Here is a 22,979-nt window from a genome sequence, read left to right as displayed (position 1 = left end):
CCTTAAATAAGGCTGCTCTCTAAAAATTTACATTACTGATGTCACAAAGAAAGTTGGATCACTATACAATTAGATATAATTATGACCCGTATTCTCCCATCATTCTAGATGCAAAACTGCCATTGAATACAGTGGGAATTTTGAGTTTGTTTGATGAGAGAATATGAAATATATTCTGGTTTCATAGACAAATTTTAGAAATAATTTTAGAAATATCCCTTTGGAGAAACCAAATATGCTTAAACAAAAAAATCGATGAGATATTATAAGTGATTTTTTTATTTTAAAAGTAAAGTGAGAATGTCAAATTAAACTAGTGCTTACCTTATTTTCATACTGTGCCTTTAAGATTCCACCTGTGAGCCCATGGTGCAGCTTTTGTGGCTTTAAATAGTGTATCAGGTGGCAGACATCAGTAAATAGGAATATCCCATTTCATTGGTGGTGTATGTGAAACAAGACTAGTTTAACTAAATTGGTATAAAAGCCTTAAAAAAACTCTAATTTATTGGTGGCTTATTGGATTTGCAAAATGATTTTGTACTGAAAATAACCAACTCTAAAATCATGAAGTTAAAGTGACTATAAATCAATTTCTTCCTGATCTAAAATTTTAAGAACAACACAACCATTAGTTTAATTGGCCATAGTATTTGTGGTTTTTCTAATAGCAGATGTAAGGTAACTGACCTGTTCCAGCCAACCATTATGCTTTTTGTTCTGCCAGCTTTTGAAGGAGCATCACAACTGACCATAAGTAAATCTTGTATGCTTCTGTTTACACTGTCTCCATGTTCATTGCTTTACCTTTTTGCTTTTGATTGTTGTATTTGCTTTCTAAACCTGAACTAAAACATGCACAGACTGGCCATTCTTGTCTTATATTTAGTATTTACTGTGACTTGTCTATAAATGCTAAACATGCTATACTGAGTTTTTGTTTTGTTTTTGTTTTTTCATTGGAAAATCAAACTGTTAATTGTGGCTGAGTTATTTTCCACATTTTATCTGGCCTAATAGGAACGAGAGCGAAGGCGACAACACATGATGCTTATGAAAGCTATGGAAGCTCGTAAAAAAGCAGAAGTAAGTGTGTGTTTCTAGAAAAATATTACCTTATAAAGTAATACTTTTTCCTAAAGCATTGGCTCTTCTAAATATAAATTTTTCAGAATATAGGTTTGTTGTGATTTACTGGTTTTCATATGCAAACCAAAAGTTCAGAGATAGCAACTGAGTGTTAGAACATAAAAGAATGTAGGAAGAGTTCCAATGTATGTGTTACTTTTCCTGGCTAAGATTTTAATTGTCTTTTTTTAGTGTAGTAAATAACATTGGTTTAGATAAAAGTAGCTATTTATTACACCAGAGTTTCACAAAACTAGTATTACAGCATGCCTAGACAAATCTTGTATGTCCTAATTCAAACACAAATCATTCCGACCATGGATTTCTGCCCTAAGAATTATTCTTTAGCATTCTCTATGTAAAATTAGGCCTAAGTACTTTTCTTAAAATAACTTTTAACAGATAATTCAGAATAAGAAAATTATTGCAGTACATCAGAATGAGCTTATTTGGAGGTTAATAGAAATCACTTAAAGGTTGAAATAGATATATGTTACAAAGGAATAACATTCTGTATTGAAACAGTTGAGTAGAGTCATTATAACTGGGGCTTTGGAGGTTGAAAGACACAGATTCCCCTGCTGGTTCTGCCACCAATTTGCTTTACATTTTCAAGCCATTTCTTTAAAATTGAGATGATACCTACCTCCTAGGTATGGGATTTTCGAGTGAGATAAGCATTTAATAAGTGAGAATTAATGAAAATGACACTGTTTGATCTAGAAGCTGGGAGGCTGTATTTCAGTATTTTGGTTTCAGCTCTAGCTTAAATTAGCAATATAGGTTTTTGATGTGTAGAGAAAATAGGTGTATTGTTTTGAAACCTGTGCAAAGTAGCCAGATTATCTGAATTTGAATTCTGGTTTCATTACTTTCCAGCTATATGACCTTGGGCATGTTATTTAACTTCTCTGTGATTCATTTCATCTATAAAATGAAGATAATACTGAACTCTGTTTTGTAGGGCTGAAGAGATGAGTAAATGGATATGTGTCTCTGTGTATGTAAAGTTCTTGGAACAGTGCCTGGCACCACATAGTACTTAACCATTGATACTACGTATGTGTAGAATGGGCCTAGCAAGATGCATCCCAGGTTGCGAACTACTGACATAGATTACCTCTTAGCATAGACTTAACATAGCATGTGACATATATTACAGCAATCACTTTCTGTGACTTTTCCTAAAGGTTATGGAAGTTTTACTCCAACACTTTTCCTGCTGTCTTTTTTTCCCTAACCTTTTGATTACCCAGGCCTATTGACACCCTCTATACCTAACATAATAATTGAATCTATACATCTGTGCGTGTAATTGTAACCATAATCTCTGAAAAATGACAGTCAGGGAAAGAGAGAGGTAACGTATTCCAGGAATTGGCATGGCTGCTCTCTATTCGCTTATGGAAACAGTACAGTGAAGGGAAGAGTAAGGAAAGGGACTAATTAAAAGCCTGAACACTGAACCTAATTCTCTCAATCTGGAGAGATGGAAATGGAGGGAGCAATTAGTAGCTCAGGGAAAAGACCTAGAAAATCCCTCAGGAGACAAGTTCTTCCCTACCAATCATGGGTTTTGTTTTGTTTTTTTTTTTTTTAATCAGAAGGAATAAAAAGAACCAGGGCTTGCCATTCTGGTTTTTCTTGGCAGGGAGGAAAGCTAACTAAAATAACCCAGAACGTTATCTTCAGGCATACTAGGCTTCATTAGAAGAGAAGATCCAGTAAAATAGTAAGAATGAGATCATCTGAGAGGAGGAATGCCCAGGTGAAAGAGGCACCCCAAAGGCCTCAGAGACATGAACCCTCCCGCTGGTTTTTCATATTTGCCCACTAGGGCCTGGGGAGAGTGGGGGAAGCTGCTGCAGAGAGGTGAAGGAGATCTGGGTTGAGTGGAGGGTGGTAGCCACAGGATAAATAAAGCTGATTAAAATTAGATATTCTAAGAATCCATCAAAGCCCAAGAGCACCTCTCAAGAGGAAAAGGATATACTCTTGACTAAATAGAGTGAGTCCGCTACAGTTCTTCCAGTAAAACTGAGAGATACCAGAAACCTGGTATAGCTCTCCCTCTCCTAGCTACCTTTGTCCTAAGCAAAAAGAAACAGAAGTAGAATACAGAATACTCATGGGCAAATCTGAATTACTTATAAGTCTAAAAACAGGTAGCAGATAAAGGGAGAAGAGCTGAAGGAAAATTAACCCACCTATATTGGAGCAATACAAGTTATTAATAGGGCTGGACATATTAAGCATAAATACTTTGAAAAGAAATGGCAAGGCAACTGTGTTAAAATATTAAACCAAAATAAAGCCAATAAGTGCATATGTACATAAAGTAATGACTTAAATCCTAATAGCTGAAAGAGCGAGCCTGGTTTCTCTGTTCTCATTATTGCTTTCCTCAGCACTCCCTATGCATTCTCTACAGAGCAGCCAAAGTGATCTTTTCAAAAAGTAAACCAGATCATATCCTGACACTATCCAGGGGCCTCTCATTGCAATTACGATAAAATTCAGACTCCTCACCATGGCATTTTCCCACTGACCTCTGCCTCTCACTCCAGTTTTACTTCATACAATTTGTCCCTTATGCACTATATTCTGGTCATTTTTGTCTTGTTATTATTCCTGAATGAACGGTCTGTACTATTGCTGTTTTTCCACCAAATATTCACATGGTTCCTATTTGTTGTTGAGTCATCAGTCAAATGTTAACTTTTCAAAAAAGCCTTCCCAGCAGGAGAATCACTTGAACCTGAGAGGCGGAGGTTGCAGTGAGCCGAGATTGCGCCATTGCGCTTCAGCCTGGGCAACAACAGCAAAACTCCGTCTCCAAAAAAAAAAGGCCTTCCCGGAACACCTAATTTTGCTTTTCCTTACACCCCACCCCATTCGCTCATCTTATTGTTTATGGGCTAGTTCCTCCCAGAATATAAGATCTGTGAGGACAGGACTCTTGTCTGTCTGTGCCATTGTATTGCCAGTGCCTCAATTAGAACCAAGTAAATAGGAGGTGCCTAGAAAATTGTAAATGAATGAATGGATAGGATAAAATTAAAGTTATTGTGGCAGAACTAAAAAATCAAATTAAGTACAAAACAATCATTAAATTTTGAGTATATTATTATGTTTTCTATGCAGTTCTCTTTGTATGATAGTAAAATATTTTAATTTTATTTTACTCTAGATGGTGTTCTTTTGTTATAGTCAAATACTCAAGAAACTATTATCTAACAATGCAATAACATATGCCACAAATAATCCTCAATCAGAATGTTTCAGATAATCTCGCAGGTAAAATTGAGTTCTTAAAATGTTATTGGCTGGGCGTGGTGGCTCACCCCTATAATCCCAGCACTTCGGGAGGCCGAGGCAGGAGGATCACCTGAGGTCAGGAGTTCAAGACCAGCCTGACAGGGTAGTGAAACCCCGTCTCTACTAAAAAATACACACAAAACAAATTAGCCGGGCCCGGTGACACACACCTGTAATCCCAGCTACTCGGGAGGTTGAGGCAGGAGAATTGCTTGACCCTGGGAGGCGGAGGTTGCCATGAGCAGAGATCATACCACTGCACTCCAGCCTGGGTGACAGAGTGAGACTCCGTCTAAAAAAAATGTTACCATCTGATAACCATAGACCCATGAACAGGACTCATGGACTGGGTAATTTTATCAGTCATTTTGATTTTGAATTATGTTCCTCTAATGCAGGGGTCCCCTGGGCCTCAGACCAGTACCTCCACCTGAGCCAGATGCCAGAGCCCTACCTCCTGCCAGATCAGGGGCAGGATCAGATTCTCATAGAAGCGTGAACCCTATTGTGAACTGCACATGCGAGGGATCTAGGTTGTACACTCCTAATGAGAATCTAACGATGATGATCTGAGGTGGAACAGTTTCACCCTGAAACCATCCCCCCACCATCCCACCCCTGTGACTGTGGAAAAATTGTCTTCCATGAAACTGGTCCCTGGTGCCAAAAAGGTTGGGGACCACTGCTCTAATGAATGGTGCCCATAGATCTGTGATCAACTGTTAATTTCTCAAACTACTAATGTGTGCCCAAGATTAAATTAGATACTGTGGGAAAAACAAAAAGAATATTCAAGATGCAGTAGTCATATCAGAGAGATAAAACTGAACAGTGTAAGTGGTTAAGCAATAAAAGGCCTATTTTTAGCGATGATCAAAACTTTCACCCAGTCTTTTACATAAACCTCAGTATTAACAAAGCATTCCTATATGTACTTGCCCATTTCCTCATTATTACTTAACATGCACAAGATGTAACTCGTGGAATGTCAATAATGGGCACCTTGTGGCTTCATATTCTGCCACCCATTACCTCCTGATAGCCCAAATCTGTACTAATTTTCTGTTATTACCTATTTAAAGAACAAACTTTATTATAAAATGAAGGCCAAATGATACTTAGGCAAGAACAGTTCAAAATTCTGAATTGGCTTGTGCATAACCCTGATTATAAAAGTTAATACCTTTGAATCTTTAATTATTCTATTGTAAAGAAAGAAAACTAGGATTAAAATGAAAATGTTATGAATAGTGTTTAATGAGTAATGAAATTGAAAAAACAAATTGCTTTCACCATGTTGATTAAAAATCTCCTATATTACCTGAAATTATTCCAAGAGACTCCCCACACCTATCAAAGTAAGGAGGTAACAAAAACACCACTTGTGTGATTCTTTGTGTACACTACACTGATCTTTTGGATTTAGTACTACTTCGATATATTTTTCACTAAAAAACTCTCAAATTTTTATTGGTTTTCTAGTTGTGAAATCTAATTTTTATAGTTTCTCCGTTATATAAATTTATAATTAGTAAAAAAAATTCTCAGATTTATATAAATTATCTCATTATTATTATATTAATATTAAAGGGCCATTAGTATATCATCATAGTTCATAAATATTTTCATAATGTAAGAAATTATCTTTAGCCTCGTGAATACAAAAAGCTTATTTTCTAATATAATTTAATATGAAATACATCTGCTTTCATTATTACTAATACCTAGAAACAAGGTTGGTTTAAGCAACATGAGAAAGTAACATTTAACTCAGAATCTTTGGTTTCCATTATGAAAACTTCAAACTATACCAGTCACAAATTTATTATCAATTTACTCATATTAACTGAATAATCAACCATAGTAATTTTAACACAGTCTTCTGCATGTCTCCCCAAGGATCAATAAACTGCAAAAGGTTGTTAAATGTGCATCTATCACAGAATGACTGTGTCCGCACTTTAGGAGAGAAAGCCATGAAATGGAAGAAAGTTTCAGGTTTCAGAAGTCATATAATAAACAATTAGAAAGCAGAAAAAAATGCATAATATTCCTAATGATTCAAGTAATAAAGAATATTTCATAATTATATATTTACACCAGTCATTATTTAGTAAAAAAATAAGCAGAATTGCACATGTAGATAGTTTTTAAGCAAACACACTTTTTGGTTGACAAAATAGTAAATATACTTAAACAATACTTATGCAAATGTAATTTATTTCAATTTTAAAATTAAATTGCCTTTATAAACAAATGTTAAATTATTTTATATAAACACTTTAACATTTAGCACCATAGGAAAGATAAAAATTTTTTTTTAATTAAATTAAAAAAAATTCAGCGGCCAGGCATCGTGGTTCACACCTGTAATCCCAGCACTTTGGGAGGCCTAGGTGGGCAGATTGCCTGAGCTCAGGAGTTCAAGACCAGCCTGGGCAACATGGTGAAACCCCATCTCTACTAAAATACAAAAAATTAGCGTGGCGGCGTGCACCTGTAGTCCCTACTTGTGCACTTGGGAGGCTGAGGCAGGAGGATTGCTTGAACCTGGGAGGCGGAGGTTGCAGTGAGCCGAGATTGTGCCACTGCACTCCAGCGTGGGTGACAGAGTAAGACTCTGTCTAAAAAAAAAAAAATTCGGTGGAATGTTAAATGTTACGTAAAAAAGTAGACTTTGGAAAGCATTGTTTTTTATACTTATTAAAATCTCTAACTCAAGAATTGTTAACAATGTCAATTTTAATTTAGGAGACATTTACGTAATAGTAGCTATCCTACATAATATTTAAAGACAGTTTATCTAAAGTAAGTACAGAATAATCAGAATATGTAAGGAGCTCAAACAACTCAATAGGAAAAAATCTGATAATCCAAGTTAAAAGTGGGCAAAAGATCTGAGTAGACTTCTCTCAACACATACAAATGGCAAGGAGGTATATGAAAAGGTGCTCAACATCATTGATCATCAAGAAATGCATATGAAAACTATAATGAGACATCATCTCACCCTAGTGAAAGTGGCTTTTATACAGAAGACAGGCAATGATGAATACTGGCAAGGATGTGGAGAAAAAGAGAACCTTCATATACTGTTGGTGGGACTGTAAATAAAAAGCACAGCCACTATGGAAAACAGTATGGAGGTTCCTCAGAAAACTAAAAATGGAACTACCCTATGATCCAGCAATCCCACTCATAGGTATATACCCAAAAGAAAGGAAATGAGTATATCAAAAAGATAACCTGTACTCCCATGTTTATTGTAGCACTGTTCACAATAGCCAAGATTTGGAAGCAACCTGTGTCCATCAACAGTTGAATGGATAAAGAAAATGTGGTACATACACACAATGGAGTACTATTCAGCCAAAAAAAAGAATGAGATCCTGTCATTTTCAACAACACGGATGGACGTAGAGGTCATTATGTTAAGTAGAAGAAGTCAGGCAGGGAAAAACAAAATTCACATATTCTCACTTATTTGTGGGAGCTAAAAATTAAAACAATGAATGTAGCTGGGCACAGTGGCTCATGCCTGTATTCCCAGCACTTTGGGAGGCCAAGGTGGGTGAATCATGAGGTCAGCAGTTCAAGACCAGCCTGGCCAAGATGGTGAAAACCCATCTCTACTAAAAAATACAAAAATTAGCCGGGCACGTTGGCGGGCTTCTGTAGCCCCAGCTACTTGGGAGGCTGAGGCAGGAGAATCGCTTGAACCCAAGAGGAGGAGGTTACAGTGAGCCAAGATCATGCCACTGCACTCCAGCCTGGGCAACAGAGCAAGACTCCATCTCAAAAACAAACAAACAATGAAGGCAGGAATATAGAGAGTAGAATGATGGTTACCAGAGGCTGGGAAGGGTAGTGGAGTGTGGAGGGGAAGTGAGAATGGTTAATGGGTACAAGAATATATTAGAATGAATAAGATCTAGTATTTGATAGCACAACAAGGTGATTACAGTCAATAGTGATTCATTGTATATTTTAAAATAACTAAAAGTATAATTGGAATGTTTGTAACACAAATGATAAATGCTCAAGGTGATGGGAAAAAATACAAATAAGTACAGAATTTTTTATGTAATGCTTTTGTAAGAACATGATAAGTGGAAAGTTTTATTCTTTTTAAGTATTTTGTGCCTATAAAGTATAAGAAGTATCTTTAGGGTTTCTGGAATCATGTGCTTCATAATTTTTTAAGTTAATTTTTATAGTATATAAATATAAAATTGAAATGTAAAAATAATAGGCCCTATTAAAAAAATTACCTGAAATACTCACAGTCAATATTGGCCCATAAAGCAGTGTCATATTTGTTCTTTACATCTGTCATCTATAAGTGGCTTGTGTTATTAATCTTATTTACACTTTTATTCTTCCTGTACCCTGAGGTAAACCTGTGTCTCTTAAATTATATTTTTGTCTTTTAAATTTGAGTACAGATTGCTGTCAAATGAAATGTATTCTTCTAATTATGCCCAGAACAAACACCTGAGAGACCCGGTAGAATCGTCAAATGCAAAAACCATAAGTCTCTGTGCAACATGATCTCTTCAAAATGGCCTGTTTTGCAATCTATAAGTTGTAAACTTCACACTAATGGATCATTCTACTACATTTATTGTTTGGATTTTTAACTTAAATAATTCTAAAATAGAATAAATTTATTCATACATTTGTTATTGTGCTATTGACTTGTGGAAATCCTTTGATTTATGTTTTGGAGTCCCTAAAATAATCTTTTCATGTAAGTAAAAAATTGATTTTTAAATTTTCACCCTATGTGAAACCAGACTGTTTAGGATAATCTAAATTTAATGCATTTGCTATCAACAGATGTTTCAACTTTGAAATGAAATTTTAACTGACTTCTTAACTAAGATATTAGTAAGATTTTGATACAAAAAGATCCCATTATATAATATTTCTTCTAAGAATATATAATTAGGATGATAAAAAAGATATCTTGTTATAAACGACTTACAATCCAAGAACCCATATTTATTTCAAGAATTTCTGTATCTGGAAAACTGGGTGGGGATAGAGGGAAAAAGGAAAAAAAATTAGGATGATGTATGCTGCTTTGCTTGTAATTATTATTATTATTATTATTATTATTTTGAGACGCAGTTTCTGTCTTTGTTGACCAGGCTGGAGTGCAGTGGCACAATCTTGGCTCACTGCAACCTCCGCCTCCCAGGTTCAAGCCATTCTCCTGTCTCAGCCTCCCAAGCAGCTGGGATTACAGGTGCCCGAGACCACACCCAGCTAATTTTTGTATTTTTAGTAGAGACAGGATTTCACCATGTTGGCCAGGCTGGTCTCAAACTCCTGACCTCAGATGATCCACCCACCTCGGCCTCCCAAAGTGCTGGGATTACAGGTGTGAGCCACCGAACCCAGTGCCTATAATTATTTGTAGTTAATCTAAAATCTAGAGCTACATTTTGTAGTCATTGGTAGACAGTCTAAGTTATTGTCCTGCAGTTTCACCAATATTAACATAAAATATGTTTTACCTTTCTTTTCATGTTAGGATAGGTTTAATATGTCTTATCTCTGGCAAATCGGAGGTCTGTTATGAACTGACCTTGGAAAATCACAAAATTCCATTGTAAAATCCTATTATTTGGCAGAGCAACAAAATATAATATTATAGAAATTAGATATAGGTTCATAATATGGCAGCTTACTTTGTCAAGAAAAGGTTAAGGTAAAAAGTAGGTAAATAGATTGCTTTTCCGAGCATTATACTAAGTCTAGGAGCAAGGGTACTATACAAATTTACATGCCTTCATTTTTGGCCTAAAGTAGCACTGCCACTTTAAACTTTAGCTTTTGGCAAAATTATTAGATAATAAATCTGTTTAATTTTTATAGGAGGGGTATCTATTTGCAAGTGTATCAAATCACAATACATGCTGTATGGCTAAGAAATTAATAATGTTGAAGTAGATGTAAAAATATACTTTAGATAATTTTTAAATTTCTAAATGTAATCTAAATATTCTTAATAAATGTATTTAATTCCACTTTTGGATTACAGGTTTATAAATACTCTTAACTGAAAATGGAAGATAGCAATTATGTTTGCCCATAGAGTAAAATATTAAAAGTGAAGAAGAAATTGCCTATTGAATTCGTTTAATAATCAGTTCAAAATGTTACCTTAATTTTAGTTTGTGTCATTTGAAGAATTAATCATTCAGCAAATTTATAAATGCTCAAGTAATTTGTATATGCCATGGCATACCGCATGTATCTATTACAGTCATATCACTACTGTAGTCAGAAGTAAGAACAATACTTAGACTATGGAGACCAGTGGGAGAGGAAAGTTGGACTGATACAGGCTCAAGAGTCAAAGAGAAAGATAAACTCATTAAAAACTTTCTCCAGGTGTCCAGGGGGGAAATTGAATAGGTCCATGAAGAAACAGGTGAATAAGTTAGTTCCTCTGCCCTCTAGAAGAGGCTTATACTTGAGTGAGAGAGATCAACTTTAAACAAATAATTGCTACACAGTGCGACAAATGCTATAATAAGTTATATGGAAGCTCAAAAACAAGAAGTACTACCATGTCTGAAGTAGTTGTGGGAACGATAAAAAAAAAAAAAACAGGCTTTATACAGACTTCTTGTGAAGGAGGAGGAACTAGGCATTCTAGACAGTAGGTATGGCATATACAGAGGTACAGTATTGTGACTAAACAAGACCTGGGGGTGGGGGTACAAAGAGGGTGTTAGCCATTTTAACCTCGTGTACATGCCCGTCTTGGCTTTGTTGTTGCTTCACCATCATTAATCATCCAAGCAGTAACTTCAAAGGGGCTACGCTGTCTTCTCCACACACGTGTGTCATACAGTGTGGCTGGAACATGAGAAATCCACTGTGAATTGTGAGATGTGAGACTAGCACTTGTGTGGGGCTAGATTGTGACTGGCTTTATATGCCATTATAAATATTAGTTGGTGGTTGAGGGGACCTTGGAAGCTCTGGCTCTTTGAGAGTTAACTTGTACCATAACCACAGAATTTATATTAGTTCTATACAATTCATGCTGAATTGAGAGACTCCACATTTCCATTAAAGTGTGCCTAATAGTAGACAGTAATAAATGCTTGTCTTTAACTGATAAAGGTCACACCAATTTCTCTAATTTTTTGGAAATCTCCATTTTATCATAAATATCGATATGACTTTTGCATTCTATTCCATATTTTACTTTTTCAAGTGGAAAAAAGTATTGCATGTCACCAGCTAAAATTGATACTCCAAGAATATAATCCATATTTATCTTATGGCATTCAGTGCACTCTATCTAGCTTGTTGTCCGTGTGTCTATTGAGTATGTATGTACCTCCAGGATTGCTACCAGTGGGAAGTTGGCACAGTGAAAAGAGCATCAGTGTCACATGGGTTTTCTCTCTTTTTGAGAAGTAATAGCAACCATTTTTAACAACTTTAGTAACTAGTAGTCTCAATTATGATGTTTGTAATTGCTGTTATGGACATCATTAATAGATCTGGATTAGCTCTATGTAAAGCCATGTGTCACTTAACGATGACAATACATTCTGAGAAGTGTGTCGTTAATCAGTTTCATTATTGTGCAGACATCATAGAGTGACATGCCCAAACCTTAGATGGTACATAGACTGCTACACATCTGGGCTATATGGCATAGACACTGTAGTACATGCAATTCTTTAGTGACAAACATCACGTGGCATAGGAGTGCAGCAGAAAATTTTACAGTATCTACTTTCAAATCAGTAAGAGATATTTAATATGCTTTTTTCTATTAGTGATGCTAATTCATTACTCTGGTGAGGAACCAAAAACTTAAATCTTCCCTTCTTTGGAAAGTTCTTAGAGCAACAGTTCATGGGTTTAAGAATCGAAATTTCAGTTCTAGGGGAAAAAAGTTATTCTACCGGTGACTCTGCTGCCCTTTTGTAAGGGCTAGTAATAATAGTACTTCAGGCTATTAACTAATAATTTGATTTGAAAATCAAACCCTCAGAAACTGCTTTTTGGTTTATAATTGGTAAAATTAATTATAGAACTTTGCTGGTGTCAACAATCTTATAAGCTTCCTTATAGTTTGTCCTCCCAGAATGTCTGCATGAATCAGTAACCCAGAAATTCAGAGGCAGTATAAAAATGAACAGTAACTTGTGCATGTCATATAAAAAGGCCCTTAGGATCTGGCCTCTGGCTATCGTAATATTCAGCAACTATTCAACTTGCAGCCTACACTCCAGTCTTGAAACTGCTAGCAATTTTTCAAACACACTGTACTTTCTCTACTCTCTGTTCCCATGTTCTTCTCCACTCCTCTCTTTCTCCCTCTTGGCCATTCCCTCCAGCAGCAGTCAGGGTGCTTACTTACAAGTGATAATCGAAATGGAGATGATTAGAATATGGGCAAAAATAGTAATATAGTACAGAAAGCAATGACTGCTGTGTTAAAATCAGAGTTAAGAGCTATGAAACATAATAGAAATTGGTAGTGTTTAATTAGGATTTAAATATGCAAGATGGGAAAAATGAACATCTTGATTGGAGTGAACCAGTATAAGCAGCTGAGGAAATAAATGTTCATCAGGAATAGAAAATTCTAAACCTACACAGAAACAAATATGACAGGTAAGATTAGAAAAGAAGAGTCTGGAATTCAAAAGTAAGGACTTGGACCTTATTTTGATAGAAAATCGAAAGACTTTTAATCAAGGAAGAGATATAATCAGCCTTACAAAAGTAAACCAGTTAGCAATGTGTGGCACGTGTGCGGTAGTAGGTTAGAACTGACTGATGATTCTACTGTTATTTCTCCCCTAAATAAATGAGAGCTATATTTGAGATATGATGAAAAAGTAACGATAATGGTATTATAGAAAATCACTTGCTCCAACAAAGTCATTCCCTACAACAGAGAGACAAGTCAGTTATTTCCATATTGTTGCCATTACCAAACATTTTTAATGCTTTTGACATTGCCTTCACAACTGATTTTACATTCTCTTAAGTGTTGTTTATGGTGGTGAATAATATTTTTCTTTCCTCACAGGTGCTGTCTTAAGACTAGCTAATTCACTTTGAAAGAACTACTTTTGCAAATTCAAACATGTTACTTCCACTTTCCTGCTGTAAATCATTTGCTTGCTGGAGCCACACTAAAATTTGTGCTAATAACTTTATTTAATAAGATATGTAGTTGCCCATGTTCATTTTATGTACCTGCTTGTATTAATAAGTATTTTATTCTTATAACTTGGCAAATGATTGAACAAATTTTGAATAACAAAATAGTCTAGTTCAAATCTAATATTGATATTAAATATATACAGTCATAAGATTATTTTGAAAATTAGAGAGTAAGATTAATGAAAAGCAAAATAATTCAATGTTGCTACATAATTCTAAGTTTATTCCAACATATATAATGATTAAGAAGAATATGTGTACATGATTTTCTTTTTAAGGAAAAAGAACGGTTGAAGCAAGAAAAACGTGATGAGAAAAGATTAAATAAAGAGCGTAAACTAGAGCAGCGAAGATTAGAATTAGAAATGGCAAAGGAACTAAAGAAGCCTAATGAAGACATGTGCTTAGCAGACCAAAAGGTAATTTATACGTCATGTACACCATTTCATTCATAAGTTTAATTTTTCCAGTTTTCTTACCTGATTTCTTTGCCAGAGCTGCTATTGTGAAAGCCTGTCATTTTTAACTATAGCAGTGAATTTCCAACTCTAGGTCAATTTGCCTTTCCTAGATAGCTAGAAGTAAACCTCTCTGGAGCTCTTGTGCTGGTAATGGCAGTTTTTTTTGGTTGGTTGGTTGGTTGGTTGGTTGGTTGGTTGGTTGTTTTCAGACAGGGTCTTACTCTGTCATTTAGGCTGGAGGGAGGGCAGTGGCAGGATTATAGCTCACTGAAGCCTCAACTTCTCGTTCCCAGGCTCAAGTGGTCCTCTCACCTCAGTCTTCTGAGTTGCTGGGACCACAGGCGCTTGCCACCATGCCTGGCTAGTTTTTTGGGTTTTTGTTATTTTAATTTTTTGTAGCGACAGACTCTTATGTTGTCCAGGCTGGTCTTGAACTCCTGGGCTCAAGTGATACAGCCACCTCAGCCTCCCAAAGTTCTGGGATTCCAGGCACAGAAAAATCTTAACTCCTCCCCACATCCCTATAGATATTTAAATAAATTAGGATTTATAATCTGTGACCTCCTTCAGTGCTTTAGGTGGCAAACCTTTATTGAACATGTTTACTACATGCTAGGACTGTGCTAAGCACTTATTTGAATTTTCTCATTTAATCCTCAATACAATCCTGTGGAGTTAGTATTTCTTCCCATTTATACATGAGAAAACTGAGACACAAAGAGGTTAAGGAACTTGCCCAAGATTACACAACTAATAAATGGCGATTTGGATTCAAACTCCAGTTTGTTAAACTCCAGAGCCTATACTGTTTATCATCCTGAAAGCCAAGAAACTGTGTTCAACCAAAGCACCTCATATGTGTTTTGTCTTCCATAGTGCTTCACAGACATGTAATGTTGCTGAAATACATAAAAGTATAAATTTAGAAACATTGCTGTAATCTTGGCAACCAGCATAATTTCATATACTTTTGAGTAAAAATCAATGATGTTTTGACTATAGTTAAGAAGATGGTACTTCTAGAAAAATATCAATAATGCATTTCATCTCTATATTATTATACTTAATTAGTAGGATATGTATTATGTATTTACTTATATGCAATATTCAAATGATTTGCAAATAATGATTATCTCTTGATTTATGTAAGCTCTTTTTTTATTTTATTTTATTATTATTATACTTTAAGTTTTAGGGTACATGTGCACAATGTGCAGGTTAGTTACATATGTATACATGTGCCCTGCTGGTGTGCTGCACCCATTAACTCGATTATGTAAGCTCTTTTCTAAAGTGCTTAAAGAAAACTTTTAGTACTCTAGAATGGATTGAACTATATTAATATTCTATTTATTTACTTAGCATAAATGCTTCTAAATAAAAATGAGAGTATACTTACTAGTTTTAGTCATTTGGATGTTTAAATTTTCCTAAGCAGAGAATGGGTATATAAATTAGTTAACACATTTAATAAGCTCATAGTGATCAAGCTTTTTAAATCCTAAGTGAGCTTCATTTTCTTGTATCTTTTATTTTCATTTAAATTCATATGTACTATATCAAATATGTAAGTCCATTTTAAGCCATATTTTTATTAGCTCAGCTTTGTTACATAAATTTTTAGAATTACATAGAAATGTATATGTTTCATGTGGTTCAAGAAAAAGGGAGAATGAGAATTAACTGGTTTTCAAGAAGAATATAAAATATTTGTATGAGATAAGCTATTATCTATAGTTTTGTGTTTCCACACAGTATTAACAGAAAAAGTCTTCAGTTGGTTACCTCAATAAATGCAGGGTGGAGAAATATTTTTGAACAAGGACCAATTCAGATAAATAGAAATATTTATGTCACTTTTTTTCCAATTAAAATTTAAAGTACTTTCTTAGGCTCTCATTAACAGGCAAAATGTTTTTAATTCAGATTACCTATTTATTGAAATTTTAAAATGTTGATGACAACTGGTACTGCAATTAAGTCATTAAAATGTTAATATGTGAGCATATTTGAGAAATAGCAACAGAGATAGCTAATTTTAATACTGAAGCTAATACTTGCCTAAATACAGGGAAACCTAAAGACCTTTAATTGCATTATAACTGGGTTTATGTACAGGGTCATGGATTCTAGTTATGTGGACCTAGTTATTTATCTGCATTCATTAGCCATAGATGGTACCACTTTCTCCAACCATAGAACCCACAGATGCATGCCGTTCGTTTCTAAGCTACAAAAAAAGTGTGATTTTTAAATGTCATCATCATTAGAAGAAATTGGTGCACATGCCCTATAAGTATGTCCATGGTAAAGTACTTTTGAAATGTTTATATTTTATTTAATTTTTGCTCCAGTTATATAATCCATGTTTTGTTAATATGGATATGTCAGTTGATTGAATATGCAAGTTGCTTAAAATTAATGTCTCTTTTGCAAAGATCTAAGTTCATAATTGAGTTCAACCAAAATTTATTAATGGTTGCTTACTTGTATGAAGATACTTCAAGACACTATGCTTAGTTCCATGGGGGTTACAGAAATGCCCCCAGAGAATTTAGCATCCCAAAGGAAGCTACTGGTACAATACAAGAGGGGAAAAAAGGTAGCAGCTTATTTTACTTTAGAAGATACGAAATCATGGCTTTTAAAAAATTAAGCTATTTTTATTTTATTTGTATTTCATTTTATTTTCAGCCTTTGCCAGAGTTGCCTCGTATTCCAGGACTTGTTCTCTCTGGAAGTACATTTTCAGACTGTCTCATGGTGGTGCAGTTCTTACGAAACTTTGGTAAAGTTTTGGGCTTTGATGTGAATATTGATGTTCCAAACCTGAGTGTTCTTCAAGAGGGATTGCTAAATATAGGGGACAGCATGGGTGAAGTACAAGACTTGCTTGTGAGGCTCCTCTCAGCTGCTGTATGTGATCCAGGTCTAATAACAGGATACAAGGTAAAAAAAAACAAAATATAAAATGTTTTAAATTTGTACTGTCAGTGCATTGGTAGATAGCTTTAGCATATTAGCAGAAGATTATGTAGATTGATCTAATTTTTCCACATAATGTCTCACAAAGTTAACTGTAGATTTGTGTCAGGTTACACTTCATACAAAGAAAACCTGGTTATAAAGCTTAAGGAATGTAGACCATTCTCAAGTTATTCTTTTTTCCTCTAGCTGTAGGCAAAGACCAAGGTGATTTAAGGAAATCCTTAAGTGATATTCATCAACAACAGAATTCATAATTCATAAGGCAACTAGAACTTGTATGTGCCTTCTGATATTATACCTTGTTCTCTCTCAATCACTGTGAATAACTGAAGCTAATCAAGGCACCTACAGACCAGCACGTTAAGACCCTGTGCTGCTCAGTGGATCCTCAATAAGTTCACGTTTATCTTAATTCCAAATACAGTATACATTCCAGGGAGCTTTGCTCTAGATAATATTGTGGAGAGAGAACCTCCCAGATGCACCTGTTTTTCTTCTATCTCCCTCAGTGTTTCCCTATTTATTATCCCCAGCCAGTAAAACCTATAACACTTTAAAGGTAGAAAACACAATACTGTTTTTTAACCTCCCCACTCTGTCATTCCTGATAAAATATCCAGATGAAACTTGGGGAAAGGTTGGTGTCGCTTTTATAGTCATGGAAGGCTTGATAGGTAATTTAAAACTTCTGCTACCCATGAATTTGCATACTCTTCTCCCTGCCTGACTTGGAACCAAGGATTTGAAGCGGGGAAAGAAAGATACAAATACTTGAATATTTGTCTGTCTTCTATTGACTATTTTTGTGTCTCTTTCATTAAAAAAAAAAGTGAATAAAGCTCTTGTCAGTAGTATCTAAATCAAATAATATGAGGATTTTTAATCTTATTGTTTTTATGGTATAAATGGTTGTGAGTAATACTGATAAAAATGCCAAACTTTTATAGGCTAAAACAGCTCTTGGAGAACATTTGCTGAATGTTGGTGTGAATCGAGACAATGTTTCCGAGATTTTACAGATATTTATGGAAGCCCACTGTGGACAAACTGAGCTTACTGAAAGTCTGAAGACCAAAGCTTTTCAGGCTCACACTCCAGCACAGAAAGCTTCAGTCCTGGCTTTCCTGATCAATGAACTGGCATGCAGCAAGAGTGTGGTTAGGTGAGCATATGCCCAGGCTTTTCCATGATTTTTCCATTTTGAATTTTTCTAATCAAAAAGTAATACAAATTGATTATAGAAAATTGGAAAGTTACAGACTAGCACAAAGAAGAAAATTAAAATTGTACTTATCTCAGTATTTAGAGATGGCCACTAATAATATTTTCATGTATTTCTTTGTAGTGTATTGAAAAAAAATTTGGATTATACTGTGTGTCTGTAATACGTGGTCTTTGTCACCTGTTTTGTTTAATAATTTTGTTAATTCTTTATACATAACTTTTTTTATATTTTTAGTTGCTATGGTACCAGAATGTGGTACCACCACAAGAATACGGAATTTTTTTTTTCCTTCACGTCTTTTAAGGACAGACGACTACCTGATTTTGCTTAGTAGCCATTCACAGAATTACGTAGCCACTTTTTATTTTGTTGTATGCTAATAGAACCATAGAGTATTTATTTATCAGTGTATTAATTTATACTTTTTTAAAGCATTTGATCCTATTTAAAAGTCAGAGTTCTCACTCTAGTACTTGTTACTAGTAAAATACTAATACCAACATGTACTCTAGTATTCAGGATTTCTGAACAAATTCATGTTCATCTTATCCTTGTTATTCATTATTTTACAGATTTTTAACAGCTTTTAGTCCTTTACCTTTCTAGAAAAAGGATCAATCCAAATATTCGGGGTCATGCATTTCTACCAGTGTGGAAATTTTAAGTTTTCTGTACCTATCTTAGCTATGATATTGTATTAATGTAATTTTTTGTTTGTTTCTGCTATTCACTGACAGTCATCCTAAAAAAATATAATAATATTCACATCTTACAATTTTATGAAAGAATAATTTCATTTAAGCATGAGCATAACAAATAGTAATGCTAAGTGGCACTTATTCAAAACACATACACCCAAATTCAATGTAAATGGTACACTATGGTTTTTGCCTTAGAAGGGAAAAAGCACCCCTATTTGACTTTACCAGATATCATAATATTCTTAGTTACTGTTTGTTTGTTTATATATATACACTTAGTGTATATGCATATATATGTATGTGCACTTATGTAAATATCCATGTGTGTTCTGGTATCCTGCTTTGATTTTGGAAATTATCACATCTTAAATACCTGCAACAAAACTTGGAATATTGTCTTTCTAAGGCAATTGATGCATAGTTTCTTTCTTGGTTTAAGATAGAAACCACAGTGAATTTTCTAATACTAATGTTGTATCCATTGAAGAAGTTATCACTTTTCGACATCTGTGTATACATATATAAACACATACATATATGAACGTGTATATGCATGAGGTCAGTTGTATCATTTTTACTTATTCAAAAATGCATTAATTTACGTATCAAGTTTATTGCATATCAAATTAATGCATTGCATAAATTGATTAATTTACACTTTTTAATAAATTCTTGCATTGGCAGTGAAATCGACAAGAACATTGATTATATGTCAAACTTGAGGAGAGATAAATGGGTGGTAGAAGGTAAACTCCGCAAGTAAGTCCTGTTTTATTAAAATTAATGTACTGTTTTCTTTTTCTGCAAATTCCCAGTAAAGCATATGAATTGCAAAGATAGAATTTAAACTTTTATTGTCTAAAGAAAAGATAATGCTCAATTTAGATGGGATATAAAATTAATAAAACTCAGGGGCAGAATTTGCAATGGACAAAAGATATAATGAGATTCATTGAGCTTATATTCTTCATACTTAGAAGAAAGTCATTTTCTCTTTTTTCTTTTAAACAAGTCAAGCAATTACATTTTCTAAGATTGTGGTTGCTATTAAGTTGCTTTTATCACAAATAGAATGTTTGGAACTGTAACTTTTTTTCTTAATTGCTTTCTAATTAAAATTTGCTTTTACGGAATCTAGCTAAACTTATTCAACATTAAAACTTAATTATCTTCCTGCCAGAAAATATCAGGCAGAAATTACTCCTATGTTAAGAGGTTAGTTTCTTTGTGGTAATTTGAATTGAAATTTATTCAGTCAGTTAGTATGGGATCAGAAATTATTACTCAGCCATTGTTAGAATTCTTCTTTTCAACTTTCATCATTTTTTTTAATGAGTCTAATTCCAAAGAGATATCTAGAATAACTCTTGAAAGTGAATGCATCCTGTAATTTATGGAAGCATTTCTTAAGTTTCCCAATTCTAATTTTTTTTAACATTGGTATATTGCTTAACACAAAAGAAATGCCATAAGGTATTTTTGCATACAACTCATGTTTTGCTCTTTTAAAAGTATATTGAGAAGTCTTTTTTTCCTTGTCATCACTTTTCATAATATTTAAAGGCTCAGAATCATTCATGCTAAGAAAACAGGCAAAAGAGACACTTCAGGTGGCATTGATCTGGGAGAAGAGCAACATCCCTTGGGCACACCCACTCCAGGACGCAAGCGAAGAAGGAAGGGAGGAGACAGTGATTATGACGATGATGATGACGATGACAGTGATGACCAAGGGGATGAAGATGATGAGGATGAAGAAGATAAAGAAGACAAAAAAGGAAAAAAGACTGATATCTGTGAAGATGAGGTAATGAAATTTAGGTTGATTTTAAGACAACTAGAACTGCATAACATATTTTTAAAAACAGAATTTGGAGTCAGATGGATTCGGATTTGAATTCAGTTTTGACATTTACTTGCCTCAGTTTCCTCATCTGAAAAACAAGTATTACAATCTGTATCCCATAAAGATTTTTGTGATGGTTATGTAAATATCTCGTAGAATGTCTATACATAAAAGACACTAAGACTGAATAAAAGGAGTTTTTTTAATATAATTTCTTGAGAATTCTCCAAAGAGATATGCAGATTTTTAATTTCAGGTATTTTGTTTCATTCTATTAACATACTGTGTTACATTTGTACAGCGCTTCATGCCTTTAAAAGTGTTGTCAGGTTTAGTGAAAATAATGTATTCCTCAAACACCAATTACTGTTTCTCTAGTTCTAGGTATTTTTAGTCAAAGACGAATAAGGCACTGAAAGTCCCATCTCAATTTACAGTCTCACTAAGAAAGATTTGCAAAAAGAAAACATAATGTGTTAACTGCTTTGAGAGGGGTATTGACAATGTGCTAGGCAGATACAACTTAAGAGCATTTAGACTTTCTGAGTAATAAACTCCCACAAAGAGTTTCTGGACCCATCAGCTCAGGCTATAAGCTGAGCTGAACATTAACCTGGGTAAAGGTCTAGGGAAGAGTGTTCCAGGCAGAGAGAAATGCATGACCAAGGGCACAGAAGCAGGAAACCACAATGTGCTTTAAGGGGATTGCAAGTGCTTCAGTGTTACTGGAGTCTCATACGCAACAATGATGAACTAGGATCTTTTGCTTTTTTAGTGGCAGGAAGCCACTGAAGGGTTATAATCAGAGAATGGCATGGTCAGCATTAATTTTTAAGTTACTCACTCTGGCAGCTATGAGAAAGACACAAAAGGTGGGGCAACATCAGAAGTGCAGAGATCAGTCAGGAGATACTGCAATGGTTTAGATGAGTTGTGAGGGGTAGAAACTAGAGCAATGGTAGTTGGGATGAGGGAGGAAATGATTTAATAAATATTTAGGAGGAAGAATGGGCAGGACTTGAAGATGGAAGGTAGACTATGTAGGTTGTTAGAGTGGTAGGATTGATTTCCAGCAGTCTGGTTTGGAAGACTTCATGCTATTGTTGCCATTAACTAAAATAGGGAAATCAGGAACAGAGTAAGTAGATAATTGGGGGCAGGGGGAGGTAAAGGAACAGATAATTGAAGACAGGAAATGATTATTTATTTTTGGACTTGCTGAGTTTGAGGTACCCATGTATAGGAGCTCAGCAGTCAGTTAGATTTAGGAATCTGAGGCCTGAAGAAGAGTTTGCTCTTAGAAATATAGATCTGGGTGTTATTATCATGTAGATGATAATTTAAAATCATGAGGTAATAAGATTGCAGAGGAGGATTGGTTTAGTGAATAGAGTAGTGGACTGAGGTTGGAACCTCAGGGAACATCAGTATTTAAATAGGAGCCCACAAGGCTCCTTGTTCAAGAAGCAAGAGCAGAGAGGTTAGAGATTTCTGTGAGTTGGGGGTCCCCAAGACCACCTTCAGGTTCAGTGATTCACTAGGATGATTCACAGAACTCGGCATATACTTGTGCTTATAGCAATGAATTACTACAGTAAAAGGAAACAAAGCAAAATCAGCAAAGAGTATATGGGCAAAGTCCAGAGGAAACCAGATACAAGCTTCCAGGAGTCATCTCCCAGTAGAGTCACACAGGACAGGCTTAATTCACTCAACAACATACATGAAATGTTATCTACCAGGGAAGCTCATTAGAGACTCAGTGTCCAGGTTTTTACTGGGGGCTGGTACCTGTAGGTACCCTCTGCATAGCATGTGCCAAAATATCAGATTCCCTGAAGAAAAGCAGGTATTCAGCATAATCCACATTGTTAGCGCAAATAGTTCAGGTCCATATTAAGAGCTCATCTTAACCCTCCCAAAATCCAAGTTCCCATATGCCAGGCCAAGGACCAACCTTGTAAGAAGGCCTTCCAGAGGATACCAGTCAGGCCTGCTATGTTAATTAAGTCTTTTCTACACATGTAATAATAACAGTAATCAAGAAAATCAAACATTGCAAAAAGGAGAGTGATAAACAGTGTTAAAGCTGTGTGATA

General features: G+C 34.9%; 1 protein-coding gene across 14 annotated transcripts in view; it reads left to right on the top strand.

The window, feature by feature from the left end:
* BAZ2B (bromodomain adjacent to zinc finger domain 2B) overlaps positions 1–22,979 on the top strand; it is a 403,884-nt gene that overhangs the window by 315,940 nt on the left and 64,965 nt on the right. For all 14 annotated transcript variants that reach the window (XM_063694870.1, XM_063694875.1, XM_063694874.1 and 11 more), the window contains 6 exons: positions 1,021–1,086; positions 13,938–14,078; positions 16,815–17,069; positions 18,056–18,270; positions 19,719–19,793; positions 20,598–20,841. In XM_063694870.1, coding sequence (XP_063550940.1) covers positions 1,021–1,086; positions 13,938–14,078; positions 16,815–17,069; positions 18,056–18,270; positions 19,719–19,793; positions 20,598–20,841 — 996 coding nt within the window. The remainder of the gene's footprint in view (positions 1–1,020; positions 1,087–13,937; positions 14,079–16,814; positions 17,070–18,055; positions 18,271–19,718; positions 19,794–20,597; positions 20,842–22,979) is intronic.

Source organism: Gorilla gorilla, chromosome 11 (assembly GCF_029281585.2).
Source record: "Gorilla gorilla gorilla isolate KB3781 chromosome 11, NHGRI_mGorGor1-v2.1_pri, whole genome shotgun sequence".
NCBI lineage: Eukaryota > Metazoa > Chordata > Mammalia > Primates > Hominidae > Gorilla > Gorilla gorilla.
The sequence above is the reverse complement of the archived record's forward strand: the minus strand, read 5'-3'. Positions and strand labels throughout refer to the sequence as shown.